Raw genomic sequence first — 25109 nt, forward strand, 5'->3', positions numbered from 1 at the left:
CCGAGTTCCTCCAGGCCTCAAGTCTTTCCCTGTCGCAACTTGGGCACATTTTGCGCCACACAGCCGGGTGTCCCATGCCAGGGAAAACAAGCGAAAACCGAATATTATGTTGAACCTTCGGTGAGTTAACTGTTTCCTTCCTCTGTGGGGTTGGACCGGTCCGAGCGCGATTGAGCTTCAACGCGCGGCTTTAGCCGCCCGAGTTATCCCGAGCTGCACTAAAGCTTCCGAAACGCTTTGCGAGCTATAAATAGCTTCTTTGCTATTCTATAGATTATTTCTACAGCATTTTCCCCCTCCTGCCAGCTATAGTGAAACGCTGAAGGGGCTGGCGGCGCTGGTGTCGCCGGCTGCGATGCTTATCTAAGATGGCGAACGTGCGGTTTTAGGTGGCGGATATGTATGAAACTTTAGCTTAGACGTTTCTATGCCATCCCGCTTACCATCTAAACGTTGCCGGATATGAAAAGGCACACACCTTGGATCGCAGTCCTCCTACTCTGTGTAACTGCCGAAGTTCGCTCGAGAAGCTATCAGGGTGAGTACTGACGTTCGCGCCTGGGTTCTCGCGAACGGGCTCACACTCTCGCCATTTTGCGCTTGGTTTAGAACAGATGTCACATTGTTGGGGCCAGACAGCGTGTGCGAATCGCCGTGTTTTGTTTACATTTTGATTCAGAGCGGTGTATTTTGCGGTGGTGCCTCGTCCGATCGGAGTGTTGTATTGGCATGTTTGCATATTAACAGCCGTCACGCGTTAGCGTTTTAGATTAGTATGTGTTATGTGACAATGAATATCCAAGCCTCGGTGCATCACTCCAGCTTGGTTACGTCACGGTAGTTCAGTTGTGTATCGAGACCCTGGTGCGCAATGCTGTCTGACCTGTGCATCAAAGGTGTGTTGTCCGCAGATAGGTGTTCCGATTCTCATATTAAGCATGGCAGCTTTCGTTCCGCATATGTACATTTTCGCGCTTACTGTTTTCGCTATATGTACTCGGTTTTCTGTCGGTGTTTGTGTCCTTATCCAATGGCAAAGTGGATGAGTCTTAGTTACCTAGACGTATTTTCATGCCATTCAAGTGGCGCCGAATTGCGAAGTTATACCTACGTGCACTTTCTCTTTAACAGTTTCAGTCGGTGACCAGCACTACATTGACTGTCTCGGTTTTGTCGCGGTTGAAAGTTTGCAGGTGTTAACTGTAAGGAAAAATACAATAGAACCGTAATTACGGGTTAGAAACGAGATCGCAGGTACCGTCTGGCCTTATGCGACACATTAAATTCACCCATTTCTGAACTTGGATAAATACGAAAAAAAAAAGGTGTTTCAACATAGTTTTAAGTCAGAATCTTGCAGGTATTTTGCGACACCTACACAAAGCACATGCACTGCGAGTGTTGCATGTGGTTTGTGCGATGCATAATGTGCGTTCTTTACATGATCCAGGAAGTAAAGTATTACTAAGATAGCCAACACAGCAACATTAGTAGATGTATTGCTGCAATTTGATTAATGCAGTCATTGTCATCTGCATTAGATATACTCCTTGAACTTGTTCTGAAACAAAGCCAGTCATATTCGCACTAATACGGTATGCTTGTCATGGTTAAAGCAATTTTTGCCACACGTTTGTCTCCTTTAATTCAATTTTTGCCACACGCTTGTCTCTAGTGCGCGACGTGCCTTTAAACTCAAGACTGACAGTGCCTTTGGTAGTAGTATATTAGCAGCCAGTTTATGCAACATGACTAGTGAAACTGCAATGCAGCCTTGCTCAGGGCTATTGAAAGGTGTTCATATGTTTTTGCATTTGTTATTGTATAAACGGTCATAATATCTATCAGCTGCACATTAGATGGAGTGCACAAAGTTGCCTCATTTTGAAGCATGCTAAAATATGAAGACAGTGGAAAGCCAGTGTGATATACTTTCTTTGGTACGAGTGGCAAGATAGTTAAACATCATTTGTCATTTGGTTTTTATTATCATAAATTAAAATTAGGTCAATGAATCTGGACATTACAAATACTTGAGTGGCAGTAATGAAAATGGTTAAACCGGCGTAATTTTCATTTTTATCAATGAATAAACTTGTTTATACATATTCGTAATGTAGCCATACAATATGCAGCCATACAAAATATGGCTGCATATTTTGAGTACCTGCAATATTGCCTCAGAGTAAGCTCAGTAAAGATGTTAATCCCTTATAAAAGCATCAGCAGAATTGGCATGAAACATTAATTTATTAGATGGGAGATAAAGTCGGTGTGAAAATTCTGGGCTTGGTAACCAACATTGAATTTATTGCGACTTAACAATGGAGCAAAATTGGTCCACTTGTAGCAGTAAGGCTATTCTCACTGTCCCCGGACTATCGGTGGCACGCAAGGTGAACCAACATGGCGGTTTGGAGGATAATTGCGAGCAAGTAGGATGGCTTATAAGTGTGTTGTAAAACTTGTTTTGACAAGTGTAATCATGCCAGGCCACTTTCATGATGCGGCATCGAGTTCCACATTGAAATAGATTACAATTACATGCAAAATGAAGGGTAAATGAGTTGAAATTTGCAAACCAACCATTCATGTGATGGTGAAGATAAAACCTCAGCTCAATTTGCGACCATCGATTACCGCTTCATTCTCCGCTGCACTGACCCACTTGTGTCCGCACATGCCGTGTTGACTTCCCATGAATAAATGTTGCAACGATAAACGCCATTTGCGGCTGCCATATGCCACTCTCTACTAATTAAACAGTGGCTGCATTATTTCATCTAGTGTGACCCAGCTCGCGTGCTTGGTGCCTTGAAAGGCCTCATGGGCACAAAAGGGGTAGAAATGCACCATCTATGCCCATGCGATGCATTGTCGCCTGCGAAAACAAATTGCTTCAAGCTGTAATGTTTTGAAGGAATGCAGTTATCTCTCGATAATTAGAAGCATTTTGAAACTTGAATAATTTTGACCACGAGAGTACAACATTGGGATTTATTTGATTTATCTCTGATCATTAAGCTCTTGAAACACTGGTGTCACCAATTTTGTAAGGAAGTTTTTGTAGTTTTGTTAACAAAGACACGTATTTATTGGGTGAATCGTCATGCAGTGGGCTGAAATTAGGAAGCGCTTCGGCGAGACTAACATATATAAGTTTTTATACAACAACACATAGGCTTCGATCAAGATGGCTTCGTAACATCGTGCAGCTGATTTCTAAATGGTGCTAAACAGAAAAATTGCACTAAAACATGTATAAACGTAGCGCACGCGTAAGTTTTGTATTGGCACATTCCCAGTTTGTCCTTTATTTTCTTTTCCACCTCTCCTTCTTAGAACGGCATACAATACAGCATATTGAGAGAGCAAGAAACAACTTTAGGCACTGTCGTTGATTTTATATTACCGGTGGTTTGCAGTGTTGGAACCAAAAGCTTGCCACTATCGTTTCGGCCCAAATAATCACTTCTACCTGAACATAACTGAACACTGTAGTCAGTTGATGACAGGAGCGACTCCCACACATCGAGGGAGAAAGCTTGCAGTGTTGTTTTGGAAGCTGCTTGACTACCCAATATCACATTTCGGAAATGCGAGGGGAACCCTCTATCAAAGCAAATTGAAGTGGCGCAGACTTACCAACAGATTACCACATATCTAATCACCACACATTTTAAAGCAAATTGAAGTGGCGCAGACTTACCAACAGATTACCACATATCTGATCACCACACATTTTACATTAGTATATTTCACTAGAAAAAGTTTGACAATATTTCTGCTGCGAATTTTTTTCGTGCTCCGCGGCACGGTGCCTGTAAGTTGGATATTGCCACTCATTGGTGAAAAAGGCTAACGAAAGCTCTCTGCCTGCATGGCATGTGTTGGCAGGGCTCGCACTAGCCGCATGAAACCGCTGCATTGTCGGTTGATCTTCCTCGAGGCGTTTTCTCTCTGTCCGCTGTGCAGCGCGTCAGTTTAGGGACAGTATGAATGGGACGTAAGAAAAATGGAGCTGTGCTTGTTTCTGCTGCAGTGATGTTGAGGACACAGTGAGATGGATAGTGCATCTAGGTTTTGTGTACCAGACTTGAGGGCAAAAAAAAAATGCTCTGGGACTGGCCATTGTGTCCTCTTGAGTTTGCAGAGTTAGGACTGAAGTTTAATCAAAGTAGGCAACATTGTGCCTGCATTCCTTTGTATAACCCACATCTTGAAATGTGATATCATATGTTGGGGTGGGGTGGGGGGTGAAATCGAGTGATCCAATTTAGTGCAAATAATGCTATTTAAAGTGAAAGTTAAGAGAAACTGATGTCGCCAGTGTGTGAGATAGTTGCATAGGAATTCCTATTGATCTCAGGAAAGCGTCTCCGTGAGCCTAAATGAGCCGTGCTACACCTTTGGAACATAGTCGCAAAATGCTACGGACTGGTAGCTGAGGCTGCTCGCAATACACGAGCCCAACATTATAGTGCAGCACGTGGCCTGGAATTTACAAAATTATTTTCAAATTCAGCTAGAAATCATAGCCCTTGTCTTCTACAAATGATGCCATATATCCAAATGACCAGGCCATATATCCAAATTCACAGCAATTGGCTGAGTTGAGCATCGTGGGCCGCATAGTTACTACGGTTGCCATGTGCGCTCATGCATTAGGGTGCCTCGATGCTCCCCTGTTGCTTCATGCAGGGTGGCGCCATTTATTGCTAGTACGTCCACCATTGAAGTGTCCATGTCTCAAGCCCGTGAAAGCTTTTTGCAACCGCACGCCAGCTGTGTGCTGCTGAGAAACTGGCACGGATATAATGCCGATGTCGCCACCCTTCGCCGAGAGGATGGAGAGGAGGAGCATCGAGGCACCCCATCGCGCGCGTTTGTGATCACACTGAAAGTAAACTGCACAATCGAAGAAAAGGCACTAAAGTTCATACTGTAGAAGGACTCAAAGCTGAGCCAGTTAGTGACAGTACTTGAACATATCTTAACACAGTGCACGACTACAAGAACACAAGGGAAGAAGGGACTGTGCTCCAGTTTGTCCCTTCTCTTGTGTCTGCCTAGTCGTGCGCTGTGTTAAAAAAAAAAAACAAAATTTCAATTTCTCACGAAACCTAATATCCTTCCATCTTGCCATTCCTCCTTGTTTAGTTTCCAGCATGTTCATAAGGATGCGAGAAAAGAGAAAGCAATTACAGCATGCGCGAATCTTAGCTCTGTGCATACTTGACGGATTTAGAAACAATTGCGGTCTTTGATTCATGAGGCAATGAACTCCTTTAGTGAAGCCATTCAATGATTACTTGGAAAAGTTTTGCAGAACCCCTTTAATGTATTCACAGTAACCTTTTGCTTACTGAGGACGATAGCTGAGCTTGTTCACACAGTTCATATCACTCTTGCCAAAGATTAGCTGGGCTTGTTCACGCTGAAAGATGCATTTGGGGGTAGCATAGTTAAGCTACACTGATTCTTTTCTGAGTTCTCTTTGGCTTGAACAGATGCGGCAGTAAAAAAAAATATATATGAACCGTGCTCAAAGCACTGTAGGTATTTAGGCATTCTGCTAACTGGAGTTGGCAAATGGCATCCTGCTGTGAGTGCAAGGAACCTGCACATGCTGATAGCAGCTCTTTCCAGAAAACAGAAAACGCTTGTTCAGTGAGGTTTTGTGGAATGAATTATTTCTGTTCTTCTGCGAGTGCAATAGTGACGACACAGAGCATCAAATTTTTTTCTAAATTATTGGATTCGGACATCATTTTATGCTCTGTTTCACACATCATGTGCAACGTTGTGGAAGCTAGCGAGACTTCTTGCAGTCGATGTGTTTGTTCGCAACAAAAAGTAGTTCAATGTTCTTACGACCAAAAATTTAATTTTTGTTTGTTATTAGGTAAGAATCATCGAAGATAATACGTGCCTTACAAACAAAAACGCCATTTAACGTCTGTTATTGTGTGGCTGTATAGCTTAGTTTTCGCATGACGTCACATACAGGCTCTCTATTCTGGGTACGTCAGGATGGCGGCCACCTGGACTTTCAGTGTCAAAGCAGATTAGAACACTACAGGGTCGTTCGGAACTCGCGTTCTTTTGTGCTCACCCCGCTTTTTTCTCTTTGCCAGTCGCGCCAAAGGGGACCACAAAGAAATGCGAATGTGCATCGGCACTAATCAGATTTATCGCGAGCGACCACGAAACACTCAGAGTTATACGCTGTTCTGGCCGAACTTCTTGCATAGCTTCCACAGCGTTGCACCTGGTGTATGAAACGGAGTATAACGTATTGGCAGTGGGAGATGATGGATGTGTACAAACTCGACTGTTGTGTCCAAGACTTTCTTTCACGGGTTCGCTTGTCCATGTGGATTATTTTTTAAATTTGAAAGATGCATTTACTGCATCGAAGATAGGATAGGCTCAGTCACTTGCCATGGTGTAGTACGGAAAAGCCAATCTTCTGCATAGTTTCTACAAAAATTATTTCGTTTGTATCTAGCAAATTATGCACCTTTAAATAATTTTTTTTAGCTGTATGATATGGATAAGCTTCACTCTGTACCACTAATAGATTGTAGCCAAATTAAGATTGTTTTTTCAAGCTCTCTTAATTAGTGATGCATATTGTTTTTTCAAGCTCTCTTAATTAGTGATGCATATTGTGTGCTTTGTGCATGAGATGCAGCAGGTGTAATGCTCATAGAAAGGCGCTGGCATGTGCAGGCAAGTGTATGTGCAGTCTGGCAAGCCGCTAGATGCACTTCTGAGTAATTTACAGCTGGACTTGGTATGTGGCAAGTGACAGGCTTGGGCACTAAGAGTTCAAAAGGAAACTTGGCTAGTTTGCTGCATCGCTGATCTTGCGTTCCTATTATGCCACTTTGATGTATAAACATAAATAATCCATCTTTCACACTGCAAATATTTATAATGTCATTTACAACGAATGACATTAGTTTGTTATGTCATTTGTTTACTGTCACATGGGAAAACTAATGCCATTTGACGAAAATGACATTTTTGGTCGAATGAGTTCCCAAAACACATTCGCATTCGATTTCAGACCAAATGAGTAGTCTCAACGCCAGAGACTTTTAGAGAAATGACTTTTATCTTATGTATACGTAACTTTTATCATTTGTAAATATCTTATTCTTACTAGATCAAGGTATCACTGGTTTGGTGGCATAATAGCACGCCCGAAAGTCTCTAAAAATTTAAAATAAACTACTCTCAACTACAGCAGCTGGATGCCGGCCATGTTTTAATTTTTTGTTCTGTTGTTGTTGTTGCCTGTATCGCAGATGTTTATTGTCCAATTGCACGTGTTGTGGTGGCTCAGGTGGTGACTACGTGAAATCGCTGCTGCAGTCTCATTTCTGCAGCCGGGAAGTCAATCATGCGCCTTGCTTCAGCTCATCTTGCAGCTGTACTTATGCCCGGTCATGTCGGTGGCCATGTTGATTTGGTGTTGTGTGAAACGACCGCGTTGATATTCTAGAAGCTCCTTTTTACTTGTAAAAATTATTTTTGTAGACACACGCATGTTTTATGCGAGCTTTAGTACGTTTTTTTTCTCCCAAAATCCACAGCTCAGGAGTGCAAAGGTCAATGTCATCATTTCAAAATGACGTTTGTTTTCGTCGTGTGACAGCACAAAGGTGAATTGACATTAGGTCAGGTTAATGCCATTCATCGTAGATGACATTAGATCTGCTGTGTGGCAGGGGTATTAGAGGTTAAAGGTCTTTTATACTGGTTTTATAGTGTATATAAATGCCTATTCTTGGTGTTTCTGTATAAATGTGTAAGTGCCTCTAAATGCCTACTTTTGAAATCGACACCTGTATAAAAACTATTTAACCTTAAATTTCACTTTGAAGTGCAGTTTGAGAATGGTATTTGTGTTACCAAGCAACATTGACCTTTTGGAACTCAATGGGATTCAATACATTTCTGTTGTTCAACCAGCTTTGGGAAATCAATTTCACCAGAGGTGAAATGGGACATGCCGCTCACCATACGCCACCGCCCTGACATCGTGCAAGGAATTGGAGCAGGAGGAGATCTTGAGGAGAAAAAAAGATGCCACTTTTGCAACCTTAGTATCTGTAAGGAGCGGGGAGAGGGGCAATAATGGGAAAAAGTAGAGCGGAAGAAGAGGAGAGTTGCATGGCGTCCATGGCTGACATTATGGTTGGCTTCTACAGCATGTTGTCTTGTGCAGCATCCCTAAAGAATTGAAGAACCTCTTTGAAGGTCTGGTTTTGGCGGTGGGGAGAGAATAGAAAGTCCCTCTGTGTTGTCACTAAAAGGTGAACATTAAATGCGTAACCGTGGAGTACTGTCAGTAGAATGGAGAGTATAGGTCGAAGTGTAGACCTGTAATTATGTCGATGTGTTTGTTCCAGGTTAGATCATAAGTTAAGTTCACATAAGCATCATCTATATCTGAATAACACATCATTAATGCAGGACCTTTTGTGCACTTACTATATAAATATACTGTGACAAATTAGTAACACTATAGGCAAGATAAGGTATTGCAAAAAAAAAAAGAATGAAAAGATTAGGTCTGGTGTTCTTTTTTTTGTTTTTTTTTTGCTTGGGCATGCGTGGGTTCCTGATATTTTAGTTACCTTTATTTATTATTAATATTTTTCATATTTCTCACTGAACAGATGGCAATGAAATTTATTTTCATTTCCTTATTGTAACATGCTGACATTATTATTTTGCACCCCCTCGTAACATGGGGGGATTAAGAGCTTGCACGGAAGTAATAGTGTACATGCTAGTTTTTAGAAAATGTTCCCTGTATATAAATTGCTTTCCCTCATCTACTTCAGGACGGTCATGGCGTTTAAGAGATGGCCTGCTGCTGGAGCGGAGCTTGCGTCTTCGGCCCAGCTGGACTCCCAATGGAGGCTGGAGGGAACCAGAAGAACGAATGGCAGAAGAGCCGCAAAATAGGCCATGGGAAATTAGTCGTTCGAAAATCCGAGAGACATCTGAACTCGAGGAACGTGACTCCTTTGGCGGCCCATCCGATGCAGAGGCTGCCGGCAGAGATGTTTCTAGTCTGGAAACCTTTGTGGATAGGTCTCTTAGTGGAGGGGGTGAGCTGAAATATGTGTTCCTTCACATAACTGGTGTTCTTTTATTGTGGAAGTGATTGGTGTTACTGTGTGATGTTTTGTCGCTAGTTAAAACAACACACAAAAGTGGTAAAATGTCATAAAGTAAGCAACTCTAACTAGGCTAAGAAGAACTTCTCAAGTAATTGGTATCAGTTATTTGCTTGCTTAGTTGCTTCTGTAAATCTTAAGAATGTGGCTTAAAGCAACACAAAACGGAACTGGAATTAGCTACAACCATCTCTCTTTTATCCTCGCATATATAAGTGTTGCAAACTGGACCCCTCATACAGTAGTGGTAGTGACCGTTTTCTCTTTCACAGTCAATTTCATGTGCTCAGATATTGTGCTGTGTGCTTTAGCCTTCACTGCCAATTCTTTTCAAAATACAAGTTTATGAGACCATTTTATTATCTAAAAGCAGCATGACACTATACGTGCAGAACGCATATAACGATAGCATGGACCATTTCTTTATACCCATATTAAGAAGTGCAATTTTACTGTTGTCAGTAAGTATAACTTAAAGGTATGAAATTATTTCCGTCTCGATTCTGAGGACAAATTGTGCACTTATATTTATGCGACAGTGCAAAATGTATAGTTGTTCTTCTCTCTATTTAAATAGTGGGTAAGGCACTGTATGCCAAAATTGATTTTATGTAATTAACGATTCATGCTTGACTGATAAAAGGGCTCTTTACTGAAAATATTGAGGCTTTCACAAAATGGGGATATGGGGATAGAGATTCCACAGAATGTGGGATATGTCATAACATGAAATTACCTTTTGCCAAGCTAGATATTTGAAAAGGCTGTGTCTGCATGGCCATAGTAAAAAATACAAATTTGAAAATAAATGAAAGCGAGAAGGAAAGATGCAAGGGAAGGAAGGGAGGTTAAACAGGCAGACGTCTGCTTTGCTACCCTGTACTGAGGTAAGGGATAAAGGGGGCCAAAATAGAACAGAGGGAAGAAAGGTGCACATAATCACGATTGACTTGGGAGACCACATACAGTCTGCAGGCGGTCTCTCTAAATTGGAAATAAATTGCAGCTTAGAGCAGGAAAACCTGTTTAGCTAATGATAAGTTCTGGACAAATCAGGCTCCACATATGAAAACTAAAACTGTTTGATAAACAATAAAAAAAAAAAGCAAGTGTGTCTGAAAGATCTGCAAAAACATTCTTACACCACAAATGGGTGCTTCAGTTATACCATTGTTTAACGAAGTATACCAAAGCTGTATCATTGTTTCTTCATTGTTCTTTCTATTTATTCACAAAGCAGTGTTCACAGAAGGCAAATATTAAAATTGAAACGAGCGTCTCTAAACACATTCGGGACAAAATATTAGAATCAAGTTATTTAGCTTTACATTTTTCGCGGAGGGCCAACCTGATGCTATAAGCAGTGGAATGCTTTGCCCTGCCTTATACCCGTGCCACACGGGCAGAGAAAATGAAATTTACCTCTTAATGCCTTCAGATTGAATGTCATTCGCGCGGTGTCACACGGATGGATGAAATGGCATTCGCCCAAATGTCATTCGTCACCTAATGCCATCGGCGGAACTCATTGGACTGAGAAATGCGTACTCTCGACGGCACAGCTGATGAAGTAACTATATAAAACGACATTTGATTTAACTGGAAGGAAACTTTTCTCGTCCTTTATTCACACTAATTACATAAACAAGTTCTTAAAAACTTATCTTCAGCTGGTAGACGCTTTGAAATAAATGCGACAGGCCCCATTTTTTTTTTTTACGCTGCATATCAGACTAGTTTTGGCTTAAGTTGCTACACGGTCGGTTGCAACGTCGAACGAAATCTAACGGCAGCGTAATATGCTTGTGTATACATTTATTTATTATCTGATGTGTAGGAAGCTTGTAAACGCTTGTTTATTTTTTTTAATTGCTACTCACCCAATGCTCACGAGGAAGGTGCTGCGATCAACATCATCAAGTCAAAGGTCATTTGCTTTGGACATGTAGCAGCGCCGCCAAAAAAAATGTCATTCGGGAACTGAATGCCTTCGCTACAGAATGTCATTTTCTATGCCGGTGTGGCACAGGTATAAGTGATGATGTGATTAGATGCAGCACTCTGCATGTGCTACATAGAACGCGAGAACTTTTTTTAGGTAAGTGAGTGTGAATGTTGAGGAAAGGATTCAGATGCAGACAGAAAAAGATACCCTCTTGCGGCTTCCAAGTGAGTGTCTTTCCTTTCTTGCTAGTAGTGTGTTTCTTTTCCTCAGCATCAGTGCTCACCTACCTTGAAGTGTCGCACCAGTTACCGTATTTACTCGCGTAATAAACCCACCTTTTTTTTTTTTTTTTTTTCAGAAAAGTTCACGCCAATTTGGGGGGAGGGTTCATTACGCTGGAAAAAAGTCATGGGAGTTACAACAGCGAAAATTTCGCATGACGCGCGACGGCTTTGCTTGTTTAGCCCGTTAAATGCACGACGAATCTTTTTTGTAGCCCGCAGGTCTTTTTGTTTCCTCTCGTAACGAAAGCGCACAGATTAACGCCCAAGTGTCGTCCAGCCGCTCGGTTCAAATGCTCCAGCGCTCGCTGTTTGTAACCAGCCGTGTAGCTAGCGTACTGACCTAATGCGCCCTGTACAGCAGGTGTCCCAACTAAGTTCACAACGACGAACCTGACAACAAAAAAGTGGCAGTTTTGCCGCAAGGGCGAAGCAATGAATACGATAGCAACAACTTGGAATGTAACGCTAAGAATGGCAAGCAGATCGAAACGTGCAGCACGCTGTTCATGCACACATGACGCACGAAACAACACACACTGAACGAGAGCGAACTAACAATGTTGACCGCTTGACATGTAGTGTGCTGTTTAAACAAAAACGATGCACTAAGCGTAATCACAGGTACAGATATGAGTGTGAAATAACAAGTAGCAAGTGCCCCAGTTGTTATTTCAGTGTGTTTGAAAAGCGCACTCTTTTCGCAAACGGCACCTGTCCAGCGAGCAAAGGGATCTTTGTGCGCCCTGTCACTAAACTAAACGCAATCGTTCTGGTCAAAGTGGAAGGCCCGCGATTCTCCCCACCGAAACATAAGCATGCACATAGAAACATCTATGTTGCTTCCCCCTCCCTTCATTCGCGGGGCAAAGTACCCGTGGAGGATAAGTGCGCGTCTGCGCATCGTGACCGAGCTGGGAACCGAGCAAGGGCAGCTTTTTTTCTTGAGTTTTCATATACATGGATACATACGTCAGATGGCGGTGCACATATGTTGCGGGTGCACAACACGCAATCGGGGCGATTGGGGCGGTTGCGTTTTGCATGGCCTTCGAGATAGCGAGCGCACGGCATGTCTCTACGTCGCGCGAGCAGCAGTTTGAAGGCCGTGCACTTTGTTTTTGTGCTGCTGTACTTGCGTGGCACTATCAGCAAAAAGTTTTCTCCTGCAACAGATTGCGCTTTGCCGTAAAAGGTGCGACTTTCAAATTTTGATTGACGTCCGCGCTCAAACTGCTCGCAACTGTTTAGCATGGTTGCAAAACTTTGTTTTGACTTTTATTGCATTGTTACTTTATGATATAATTGCTTGATTTAACGCTGTTTCGATCATCATTGGCACTGGCTATCATACTGAAATAAAATGTACATTACAAAAATAATTTTTTAATCTTCTTTTTAAGGCAAATGTGGGGAGCGGGCTCATTATGCGAGTGGGTTCATTACGCGAATAAATATGGTAACTCATAGACTCCTGCTTTTTCGAGGGCCTTCCTTGTTTTTCAAACACTTATCAAACACTTATTCTCAAACCTTCAGAGAAAGTGTGATGAAAGGAAGCTTGTTCTGCACGTTGGAATACAGTGTTAACACATTGTACATTATATAATTGCCTGTGAAGTGATTCTGTGCATGTGGGTTCAGCTCAGTTTTTCTCATGAAAAAATATACCTAGTTCACTCTTAGAGATGATGAATTGTATGGTTTGTTCCTCCTCACCCCAAATATCAAACTTCCATAAATAAATGTCTATATTCCTGCTTGCAGTAGTGTTCTAGATGTTATTATTTTACGTCATATATTTTCTCACTGCAGGTGTCCAGAGAAGCAATGAAAAAGTTGATGAAGGTACCCAGACAGTAGACAATTCATCAGAAGAAGGCGTAACATCAGGAGCACCACATGCAGGGGCATTGAAAGCAGGTCCTGATGATATCCACCCACATGTTGTCAGGAAATCAGCCTCTGTTATCTCTGATATTTCTTTTGTAGGTGAGTGTTCAGGTGTTTGATGACGCCCTTGTGTTCTTCTGTCAGCATGCACAGATGAACATGCAGTTACAGTGCCATCTTGAATGCACTCAGGTGTGACGTATCAGTGTGTAAACATTGTTTCAGCAAAAGCAGTGTCTAGTGATTAAAACAAAGATCGAAAGCAAAAGGTCGACATCAGAAGTAGGGTGATAATATCTTTTAAGTAACTGAGTGGCCCATTTGAAATAACGACCTTTACAGAGTAAAGTAGGCTTTATGAATCAGTTGAATATTACTGCAAAGTTACTCACTAGAGAAACTGTACTAACAACTTTATTAATTATGGACAATTCAAAGTTCCACTCGTCGAATGGGAGGAATTTTGCTTGCTTCGCGGCCGAAAATCTATGTTCCGCTGTAGATTCACAGCAAACCACTTCGTAACGGAGAGTTCCATTTGCGCTGTCTTGCAAAGACGGATTTCGCCCGTACTTTGAGAAAGCGTTGCTGTCATTTCCGATACAGTCGGGCAGCTAGGTGGTCTTCAGCATTTTTTGAGGCAATGTCTGTGCACTTGCACTGTAGCACTTGTTTACAGTCCTAAAATGGCATTGTTTAACTCTGCTCACTCCTTGACTCTGCTGGATGTGCTGCTGCTGGTTTGCATCTCGTTTTGAGCGACAGCAAGAGCACTAGTTCTGTTAGCAGTAGCAGCATCAAGGACGAGCCGTTTATGCTATGCAAAATGGTCCATAAGGAAGTGTTTCCTGGCCCATGGTGTGCACAGCTGAAGATAATTGGCTGCGTCTAGGAAGTTTCCGGTACTGGTTTAGTTACATATGCGTTAACAACTTTTGCAGTGACTTCACGCCGGGCATTCACTTGTTCCACTCACAGATCTGGGTTGGCGCAATCGGAGTGCTTGCTCTAGGATTCCGGCGGCTGCTTCGGATCTACCAGTGAAATTCGTCATTAGACGTTGCAAATGTGGAATTCAATCAGTGCTAATGGTAATTCCAGCGTAAAGTTGCATGACGTGCTTCAGCCACACACTTCGTGTTCAGGGAGCAGGCACCAGGCAGGAACAATATGCCCACCGTAAAATACTGCGAAAGCTTCCAATATATTCCAAAAAATAAAAATTTTAAAAATCTTGTTTTAAAGGGGCCTGAAAATGGTTTTTCGAAATTTTTTCAGCGTTTGGGCTACATCATTGTAAAAGCATTCGCACCAAAAATTAAGTGACACACTTTGTATCAAGGCAGCTATGGGTAGTTATATTTTGTGCTCTTCTTCTTACCAATGCTTTGCCTTCTCAACTCATGAAACACTGAGGCATCGCTGACGACTCAAGTGCAACCGACTGGTTTAACTTCGTCGATTGCGCTAGGCAGCACATGTTGTTGGGCAACAGAGATGAAGTGTATGGAGTGGCTGATATCAGCTCTGCCAGGGACCACCACATTATCAGCTGTTCTTAGTATTAATTCTCCTGGTAGGCAACATTCTGCGAAGACATGAGGACAAGCGAAGTATTTGGAAACGATCACTGATGAGCGTAAACTCGGGCAATGTGGTTGTGTTTTCAGGGGTGAAGTTACAGATTCAAACGCATGGATTCTGGGGTTGATAAGATAGCTAGAGCCCGACACTCATTGCGGTGACTAGCTGTCGCGACTCCGCTCGCTGGCTACCTTGTGAACTTTCACAGCAGAACCTTATACAATGTCACATCTTTGCAAGTCACCAATCACTAGATTTGTGGCACACAATTCAGCAGGGGCAATTCATGTTGCCTGAGTAATGAAACCTTGAGGTAAACACTGACGCGCAGCTTACGTCAACATGGAGCATGTTGTAACACCGGGAGACAACGCTTGCTGCCCGCTGGAGGTTTAGTCATCTTTAGTGATTCCCACGTATCGATTCATAGAATAATAAGTTGCACAGTTCATGCAGAGATCTTAAATCGGTATACAAATAACTACGGGGGCTTATACCCGTGCCACGCGGGCATAAAAAATGACATTCGGTAGCGAAGGCATTCAGTTCCCGAATGACATTTTTTTCGGCGGCGCTGCTACATGTCCAAAGTGAATTTTCAGCGTCTCCTACTTTTACAATGAACATTTAAGACACGGTCGCGGTAAAAATATAGCGCACGAAAAGCGGGAAAAAAAGTTCAAACAGGCATTCTGAAGCATGTGATAGGCAAGCTCGCGTGCGCATCGCTGCAATTTGCTTGCGACGGAAAATATCACAGAACGCGGCAAGCACCTCACGCAGATTTCAGATTTGCGAGCGAGGTGGTTCACTTTCCAGACGTTTCTTCACAGGTAAACCGAAAGTGAGCGGGATAAAAACGAAAAGAAGACATAGGAGCATGGTGCATAGGAGGCAGCATAGAAAATTGCGGTCAGCTTTCGCACGGCATACTTTTCTGACGCCGTTCTCGGCATCTACGATCGCAGACAATAAACCAACAATGTCTTCGAACGCAAGAAGCCATAAATGCAAGAAGTGATAACTTTTGTTGTGTGAAAGTTTACTGCGACGCTCAACTCTCCAACATCACCATAAGCCGTTAAAGGTTTTCCACCTTTCGAGCGTCAAAGACCGGTCAATTAGTGATACACACTTCCGTGCAGTGGCGGCGGTGCTTTAACAGATAAGCATAAAAAAAAAGAGCGATAGCAACGTGGCTGGTGGCAATGAACGTGCCATTTTGACTCGCTGCTGGCGAGCTTACACCGTCATCTGCAGATAACTGGAGTGACGATGGTACAAGCGCGTCATGGTGCCGTTCGCAAGATCGCCGCCGCCATGTCATGCGAGGGCGCTGGCGCACGTTGCTCGCAAAAAAAGGAACGTATGCTCTCAAGCGCATTATGCGTGTAGAATGAACAAACGCGCGCATACATTGGACTGCAAGCAAACTTGCATGCAATGGCGAGAGTAGCTATGGTAAGCGTCATACTGCACGCAACTAGCCAGGGATGACTGGTTCGACGTGGGGGTACCGTGATTCAGAGAAACGGCACAAGTTCATTGTGAATGGGCGTCATTTAACACGCAAAAAAGCCTAAGAGTTCAGCGTAGGGTTTGTTCAGACTTTTCAATAAATATACATGAAAAAACGGTTTGGCCACTTAGTTGACGTTTTTATTGTCAGCTCCAGATACAACGAACTACTGATATAGTGACCATTTATCGCAGCACTTTTGAGTTCATTATAAACCGGTTCAACTGTACCGCACCCCCACTGAGGCCACCACGGCAACCTCTTGACTCGGTTCAGTGACGAGTAATGCAATGTAGTGTACCCTGTCATTTCCCACTTGAAAATAAACTTGCTTTTTTTTTTATTCCTAGGCACTGTTGCCTTACCTCCAAATTTTTCGTTAGCCACCGTCTTGGTTTTATTGCTTTGATCAGGCAAGCACCCATATTTTCAGTGAAAGTGAGATGTTTTTACTGTACTTTATGGTAGATTCATTATGCTCTGAGGTGGCATTACAAAATTGAAAAATATTTTTGTAAAACACATTTTTAAAAATGTGCAAATTAATACTCATACCCATAGTTATAAATGGTAAATTTTTTGTTACCCTGAATTTCAGTGCTTGTAGCAGGTTGCAGTGCTGTGGCAGTATTTGGAGTGGTTGCAGCAGGTTACTGCTTCTACAAGTGAGTGTATTATTCTCAATATTTATAGTTAGTTGCTGTTTATGGATACACAACTAAGCCTTAATATTGCGAAGGCAGTTAAATCTGTAGTTTACTTAGTTAATTTGAGACTTTGCCATATAGAAGTATTACTTTTTATATACAATATGCAAAGATTTCATTATATTTTATTAGCATGCAATTTTGCAGTTTGTAGTGAAGTTGTATATGTATAATTAGTGACGTATGTTATGATACCAAATGCATATAACATATAACCTCTAGAATGTTCTCTGCCAGTATGGCATGAATGCGGTGATTTCTGCACACCCAGTATATTGCCAGACCATAGGCTGTCAGAATTAAAACATTCATGTATTGGTTCTGAATGATGTAGCATTGCTTTTTTGCTAAGTGTGGGATTGTTTTCTAATGTTGTATGTTAAGGATGTATGGCACTCATAGATTATAATGTGACAATTGAGGGCTAAGTAAGGCACAGTTATCCCAGTAGAAAAACACCACCAAGAAGACAGGACCAAAACAGGGCCCTAACCACATTGTTGTAGTCTGTGCCCTTTCTTCATCCTGTCTTCTCAGCGCTGTTTTCCTACTGGTAACGATGAACCATCAGGCCAATAGGCACACTCTGCATGCTTTCATATGTGCCATCTTCAGTATGTGTTGTGTCTGCATAATTACGACTGAGAACACTTGCATCAGGGCCAACATTACCTTAAGTGGCCCCATTCTTAGCAACATGACACACTCATCTCGAGCAGTTGTGCATGCCAGGCAATATACTAAATGTTCCACTGTCACGTTAGAGTGTGTAAGCACTCTACATAAGTTGTCAAAACACTTTTACAACAAAGGTGTTATTACTGTGGTTTCTTACCACTACTTCATATCAACTTCATATCACCAAAAATTATGTTTGTCAGTCATTCCTCAATAGTACAAAGGTAATTTTTTGAAGGAGAGCATAAATGTTATGAGTGAGAATAAATAGATAAAACATTTTTATATAGTGTGACTGCAATTTGCTTCATGGCGGTGTGCTGGTGTGCATAAGTAAGATGGTGAGTGCAGTAGTTAGGTGCACTCGTTAAGATTTGACATTCTAAAATATGACTTACTTTTATTAATAGTAGTTTCTCATCCCTTTTTTTTCCCCTCTCTGGGGGGCTTTGTTGAATGTAAAAGCTATTGCAACAACTGTTCACAAGAGGGCTCACATTATCCCCACTATTTATAGGGTCCAAAAGAATGCACGTGCAGCTGCTGATGTGGACTATCCAGCGTATGGAGTGACAGGGCCGAACAAAGAAGGGGCTTCTCCGACAGCTGATCGCAAGTTAGCCCAAAGTGCCCAGATGTATCACTTTCAGCACCAGAAGCAGCAGATGATTGCTGTTGAGAAGTAAGCACTCATCATCACTTTGAATTGATAAAATATAAAGTTTATTGTCCCTTAGTGCATGCACTAAGGGACAAAGAATCAAAATAACTACCAATATGGATAGGATAGTTAAAATAGCGGAGGAGTTTTACAGAGATCTGTACAGTAGCCGAAACAACCACGACTTTAATACTATAAGAACTAGCAGTAACCCAGATGACACTCCACCAGAAATGATAGAAGAAGTCAGAAAAGCTTTGGAGAGCATGCAAAGAGGCAAAGCTGCTAGTGAGGATCAGGTAACATCAGATCTGCTGAAAGATGAAGGACAGATTGTGTTAGAAGAACTAGCCACCCTGTTTACGAGGTGTCTCTTGACGGGATTGATTGATTGATATGTGGGGTTTAACGTCCCAAAACCACTATATGATTATGAGAGACGCCGTAGTGGAGGGCTCCGGAAATTTAGACCACCTGGGGTTCTTTAACGTGCACCCAAATCTGAGCACATGGGCCTACAACATTTCCGCCTCCATCGGAAATGCAGCCGTCGCAGCCGGGATTCGAACCCGCGCCCTGCGGGTCAGCAGCCGAGTACCTTAGCCACTAGACCACCGCGGCGGGGCTCTCTTGACGGGAAGAGTACCAGAGTCTTGGAAGAACGCTAACATCATCTTAATACATAAGAAAAGAGATGACGAGGACTTGAAGAATTACAGGCCGATTAGCTTGCTCTCTGTAGTATACAAGATATTTACAAAGATAATTGCTAACAGAGTGAAGAAAACATTAGAATTCAATCAACCAAAGGAACAAGCAGGATTTCGAACAGGCTACTCAACAATCGACCACATTCATACTATCAATCAGGTAATAGAGAAATGCTCAGAATATAACCAACCACTATACATAGCGCTCATAGATTACGAGAAGGCGTTTGATTCAGTAGAAATATCAGCCGTCATGCAGACATTGCGGAATCAGGGCATCAACGAAGTATATATAAACATCCTGGAAGAAATCTACAGGGGATCAACTGCTACCATAGTGCTTCACAAAGAAAGCAACAGAATGCCGATCAAGAAGGGTGTAAGGCAGGGGGACACAATCTCCCCAATGCTATTTACCGCGTGCTTACAGGAGGTTTTCAGAAGCCTAGAATGGGAACAGTTAGGGATAAGAGTTAATGGAGAGTACCTTAGTAACCTGCGCTTCGCCGATGACATTGCATTGCTGAGTAACTCGGGGGACGAATTGCAACTCATGATTACGGAGTTAGACAAGGAGAGGAGAAAGGTGGGTCTTAAAATAAATCTGCAGAAAACGAAAGTAATGTACAACAACCTCGGAAAATAGCAGCGCTTCGAGATAGGTAATAGTGCACTTCAAGTTGTAAAAGACTATGTCTACTTAGGGCAGGTAATAACCGCGGAGCCGAACCACGAGATTGAAGTAACTAGAAGAATAAGAATAGGGTGGAGCACATTTGGCAAGCACTCTCAAATTATGACAGGTAGATTGCCCCTATCCCTCAAGAAAAAGGTATATAACAGCTGTATCTTGCCGGTACTTAGTTACAGAGCAGAAACCTGGAGACTTACAAAGAGGGTTCAGCTTAAACTGAGGACGACACAGCGAGCAATGGAAAGAAAAATGGTAGGTGTAAACTTAAGAGACAAGAAGAGAGCAGAGTGGATTAGGGAACAAACAGGGGTTAAGGATATCATAGCTGAAATCAAGAAGAAGATATGGACATGGGCCGGGCATGTAGCACGTGGACAGGATAACCGCTGGTCGTTAAGGGTAAATAAATGGATTCCCAGAGAAGGCAAGCGGGTTAGGGGGAGACAGAAGGTTAGGCGGGCAGATGAGATTAAGAAGTTTGCGGGTATAAATTGGCAGCAGCAAGCACAGGACCGGGTTAACTGGCGGAACATGGGAGAGGCCTTTGTCATGCAGTGGACGTAGTCAGGCTGATGATGATGATGATTAAAGTTTATTGTCAACTTCACTGATCTCTTTCGTGGACTATGTCTTCATGTTCAAAAAACCATCCTCATAAAGTGAAATCAGCTTTGCTCACTTTTTGAGCACTTGACGCCCTTGACATTAGAAAGAAATAAGTCTAAAGCTTTCAAATTGTAATTCCTTCCTGGAATTTCCAATGTACATGCAGTTTTGGATCACATATGGCATATGCAGCTCTTTAACCAATTCATGTAGTACAGCAACAGCTGTGGTTGTTGGCACACAGTTAAAAAGGGATCGGTTGAAAGTAAGCAGGATATGTTGGTTTTACAGTGTATAAAGTGCTGTTTATCGACTCATAAAGTGGGCTCTTTCGGGCAAACCTAGTTCTGTATTTCAAAGCAGAAATGCAGAAAGAACAGACGTTACGGGCGTTCGCACCATGCAGCACAAAGTTTCATTTGCTGCCACGGTGGTAGCATTTCTTTAAGTTTACACAGGTTCTCTCAGTGTTCGATTTTGCGATAATCGGGTTGGGTCTCTGGGTTTTGACTCATGTGATCAGGACGTTGTTTCCTGTCAGGACTGAAACTAGCTGGCTGACCTTTCGCTGCTAGTGAAATGCCAGAAGTTTGATAATCGAAGTGTCCCTCTGTGTTTTTTTAGAAGTATATGCATTTTTGCCACTGCTCCTCAATATAGGCTTGTCAACCGCAATTCTAACTAAATTCAGATTCTACATTTTCTCGGATCATATGTTTATTTTCTGCATTTTTTTCCCGTAAATTTATCAATGAGGTTCCTACAAGAGAATGTTTGTCACATTGCATAATTCGTTCCATCATTAAATGACCCCTGACGCCAACAAGACCCTTTTCAAAATTCAGCGCCACCTATCGAACGAAACTGAAAACGTATTTTTTCTGCCATGTCTTGTTCATCCAAGGGACGCTCAATGACGTACCGTCCAAACGCAGTACACGTCCTGCAGGAACTCAAGCAGTGTCCGTGTGTGCTGCAGGGAACGCTCATTGGCGTCACTGGAACACACAGCCCGCCAGCTCGCATGAGTGAACAAGATATGGCGGAAGAGCCTAGTTGCCAGACTGAATTTTCTAAAGGGTCTATTGGAAACTCTAGATGTTTGTGTTGTGTGATTGTCCTGCATGCAGGGCCACATTTGACCGATTTTTAGTGACGAGTGTTGTCTATATAAGATAATTTATTTTGGTTTTGAAGTAGGGCTGCATGCTCATCCGAGTATTAAGGTTCAATCGACGTTTTCTGTGGTTTGACATAGACAGGGGCCCCCCTCGTGACGCGGTAGAGGTCAAGCAAGTTTGTCGGCGTCAGAACATTTGCAGGGGGCGCGCACAATACCCTCACTGGCATCTGGCGAGGACCTTTATTCGTCATTCCTTTTGCTCTGTTACTAGCTGCTCTGAAGGTGGTTTTGGCTGCGCAATGCTTTTCTTCTTTTTTTTCTGAGGGGGACGCGCTGTAAGCACCGACATCGTTTCATTTTTCACGCTGCCCGCGAGTCCCCTCATTTAAAAACAGCGTGTTCAACGCCAATGAAGCTTGAGCGCATGTAGTCGAAGGTGCTTCTGCACTGTGGGGTGCTAATTTCTCATGGTATTTAGCTGGGTGTTTCGAACTGATGCAATATCGTTCTGAAGTAATGATGCTAGCATTAGTTATATAATGTGTCGTCGGAGCAATTTCAGTTTAATTTCTGCATTACCAGACGCAAAGCTACAAATTACTGTAAAAAAGTCGCAAGCAAAACTTTCGCTGGCAGGGGTCCTTTAATTTCTTGGCCCTATTAAAAGTATTTAGATATGTGTATGGCGGCTACTCTGTGTGTACATGTTTTTTTTTTTTTTAGGGCCCTTTGCCCCTATTGCTTTTCTTGGGTGTTCTTGCACGGCCATGCAATCCTAATCATCTATGTTGGAACAGTGTCCTTAATTGGCACTATCACTGTACCTGTTCAAACTCATTATTCTCGTTTGGTGGTGTTTCCAGGAACCATACTAATCGACACACCTCAGCATCAGATGTGGATACTGAGGAGGAAGAAAATGAGGAAGGGGATTACACAGTCTACGAGTGTCCCGGCATGGCCTCGGTGGGTGTTAGTAGCTTGAAGAGATGAGAAAGAAAAGAAAATACTGCTTTAGCTTACTTGTACACATTAGTGTGCCATTTTAAAAGTATATTGTAGAACAAATTTAAGTTTTCTGAATTTCACTGTGCAATTGGGGTCATGTATACAGTAGACTCTCAGTAAACAAAAAAAAATCTCGTAAAAAGAACTTCTGCTTTGAACAAGGGCTTCTGACAAGACTGGTTTTCTACTCGTATTCTGAGTATTCTCAGTACTGGTCCCTTCTGGTTACATTTAACGAAATTCTACAGTATGCTCAACTTGATGGTTATCATAAAATAACTGCATGTATTGATGATTCAATGAAACGTTTGCTAATCTAAACCTCATCTGAAAACTGTATACGCTTCAGACAGCTTTTTGAGATACTTGGAAGCATGAATTTACCAATGTGTTTCATGAAGGCCCTTTTTCATTTTACAAATTACACACATTATGAAATAGCCTTCCCAGCACTATAAGCCTGCATTGCGTGATTGCGAGACAATCATGACCATGTTCCACTTTGCACATTGTAGTGTTGTACAAGTTTGAGAGGTGTTGAACCATATGTGCAGTCAGTTTTTGAGATTGTATAAAGACACATGCATGTTGTGTGAACACAGCAGATGCACGTAAGCGAGGTTCAAACAATGCATATGTCAATGTGCTGCGTCTGCTACTTTGCACATGCACTAATGCACCAATATGGCATTGTCGGCAGGAAGGTTGTAGAAAAATTTTGAGCCAGTCCTGGTTCTTTTGAAACAAATGGCATGGTTCAGAGGACACCATTAATTCACCAGCAAAACGAAGTGTGTGATGCAGCACCTTGTTGAAAGGACCTTAAAAAGTGGATTCTTGGGTACTGCTGCTGTTGCACAGATGACTAATGACACCCATAGGAGGTCGTATAAGCAAGAAAAAACATTATCTGCCACTAAGTAAGCCTGCCATAGATATTTTTCTTAACTCCCACGGGTATTTATGTGAAAACGTTGATTAATGTTTCCTACCTTCAGGTGGGCTGATTTTCTCCACTTTCTTTTGAAAAAACTTCCAGATGAGCTGTGCACTTCTTAGCTCAAGGCATCTCTGGAAACGAAAAGAGTATTTAATGAAAAATCACAAAGTGCGAGTTCTGGTGAATTTTTTAGTGTAGTCACTTGAGCAAATGCCGCCCAATCAATTTCACATTACATCAAATAGGAGTCAATAGCATCGTAAAAGATAGAAGTTTATTGTACTGGCTTTTGGGCCGGTTTATCATTGTGAACTGTTTCACGAACCATTATAAGAGATTTTATTTTTTTCCTTGGACAACCTTATTCTATAATTATCATATGAGGTAACTTCGACCCTGTGAAAACCTGCTAACTTGTGCTCATGATGACAGGTATAAGTAAGAAAGAGTTGGATAAATTAGTAGTGACTAGAGTGGATTCCAGTTTTCTAGATGTTATAAGACTTAAATACAGGCACATGCGAGATCAGTAGTGTTCTAAATATTGAACTTTTTTTTTTCAATGCTTGTTGGCATCTCTGCTTCATTTAGGGTGGGGAACTGGAAGTCAAAAACCCACTGTTCCAAGATGATCATCCTATTGTGCTGGCCACACCCGAAGATATGAGCAAGACATCTGACGATGAGAGAAAGAAGCGTTCACCCTAAAGAAAGAAAGCAAAAAAAAATGTGCGTGCCGCATCCTCCTCTGGCACGCTGACACTATGTGGTGTCTACCAGGCCACCTGTGGGCTTCTTTACCTGAAACACATTTTCTTGAAGGGCGTAAAACAAGTTGGCTCCTATTATATATACTTTTTTTTATTATTTTTGTGTTTGTAGAAGGCATTGTGTGCAAAGTTGTCTCTGAGTTAGGGGAAAACAATGTTGGTTTGGCACATGCTCCTTATGAAGAGCTTAAACAGCTTTGTGTGTATATTTAGTAAACTTTGTCCAAACCAGCCAGCACTGTAGTGATATCGCATGCACGGTAAGCGTTGCCAAATCTTTTTACATAACAGTCTCTTTTATATGCTTTCATAATTTACCAAGCCTACAAATTTTAGAAACATGTGCCTAGAATTTTGGGGGGATTCTACGATAAAATATACACTACTAGATCTTCTGTTCATAAGCTGCTAGAAGTATATATGACAGATAAATGATAGTGACTACAAACCTGAAAAGTAAGCGTATTGGCTGTTCACACAATCGAGGGACTAAAGTCACAGTAGTGGATGCTGGAAGTGCACATAGTGTGCTGACAGTGTGTACTTGTTTTAATATGGGTTATTAAACTTGTGAATTTTTCCAAAGTTTTTTTTTTTCTCCTGCCTTTGACATTGTTTACAATCACTTCAGTTTTACATTTGCACTTGGCTTTTGCAGGTCATACTTTTTTTAAAAGTAAAAGTATACAGTATGGTTAATGGCAAAAGAAGGTAGTTGTTGATACTGGGTGAATGTTTAACAGCATTTGCTTGCTTTCTGCCTACTGATGCCATAGGCACATTTGAAAAG

The 25109-nt window shown here is 42.0% G+C and overlaps 1 protein-coding gene across 1 annotated transcript; it reads left to right on the plus strand.

The window, feature by feature from the left end:
- The first annotated feature begins 348 nt into the window (after nucleotides 1-348).
- Nucleotides 349-24680, plus strand: LOC119162096 (uncharacterized). Its single transcript, XM_075879568.1, has 7 exons — nucleotides 349-538; nucleotides 8862-9131; nucleotides 13242-13418; nucleotides 17021-17087; nucleotides 18325-18489; nucleotides 22465-22567; nucleotides 24141-24680. Exons 1-7 carry the CDS (start codon nucleotides 463-465, stop codon nucleotides 24255-24257), a joined length of 975 nt encoding a protein of 324 aa, XP_075735683.1. The 5' UTR covers nucleotides 349-462; the 3' UTR covers nucleotides 24258-24680.
- The last annotated feature ends 429 nt before the right edge of the window (nucleotides 24681-25109 follow it).

The sequence above is a fragment of the Rhipicephalus microplus genome, chromosome X (assembly GCF_043290135.1).
Source record: "Rhipicephalus microplus isolate Deutch F79 chromosome X, USDA_Rmic, whole genome shotgun sequence".
NCBI lineage: Eukaryota > Metazoa > Arthropoda > Arachnida > Ixodida > Ixodidae > Rhipicephalus > Rhipicephalus microplus.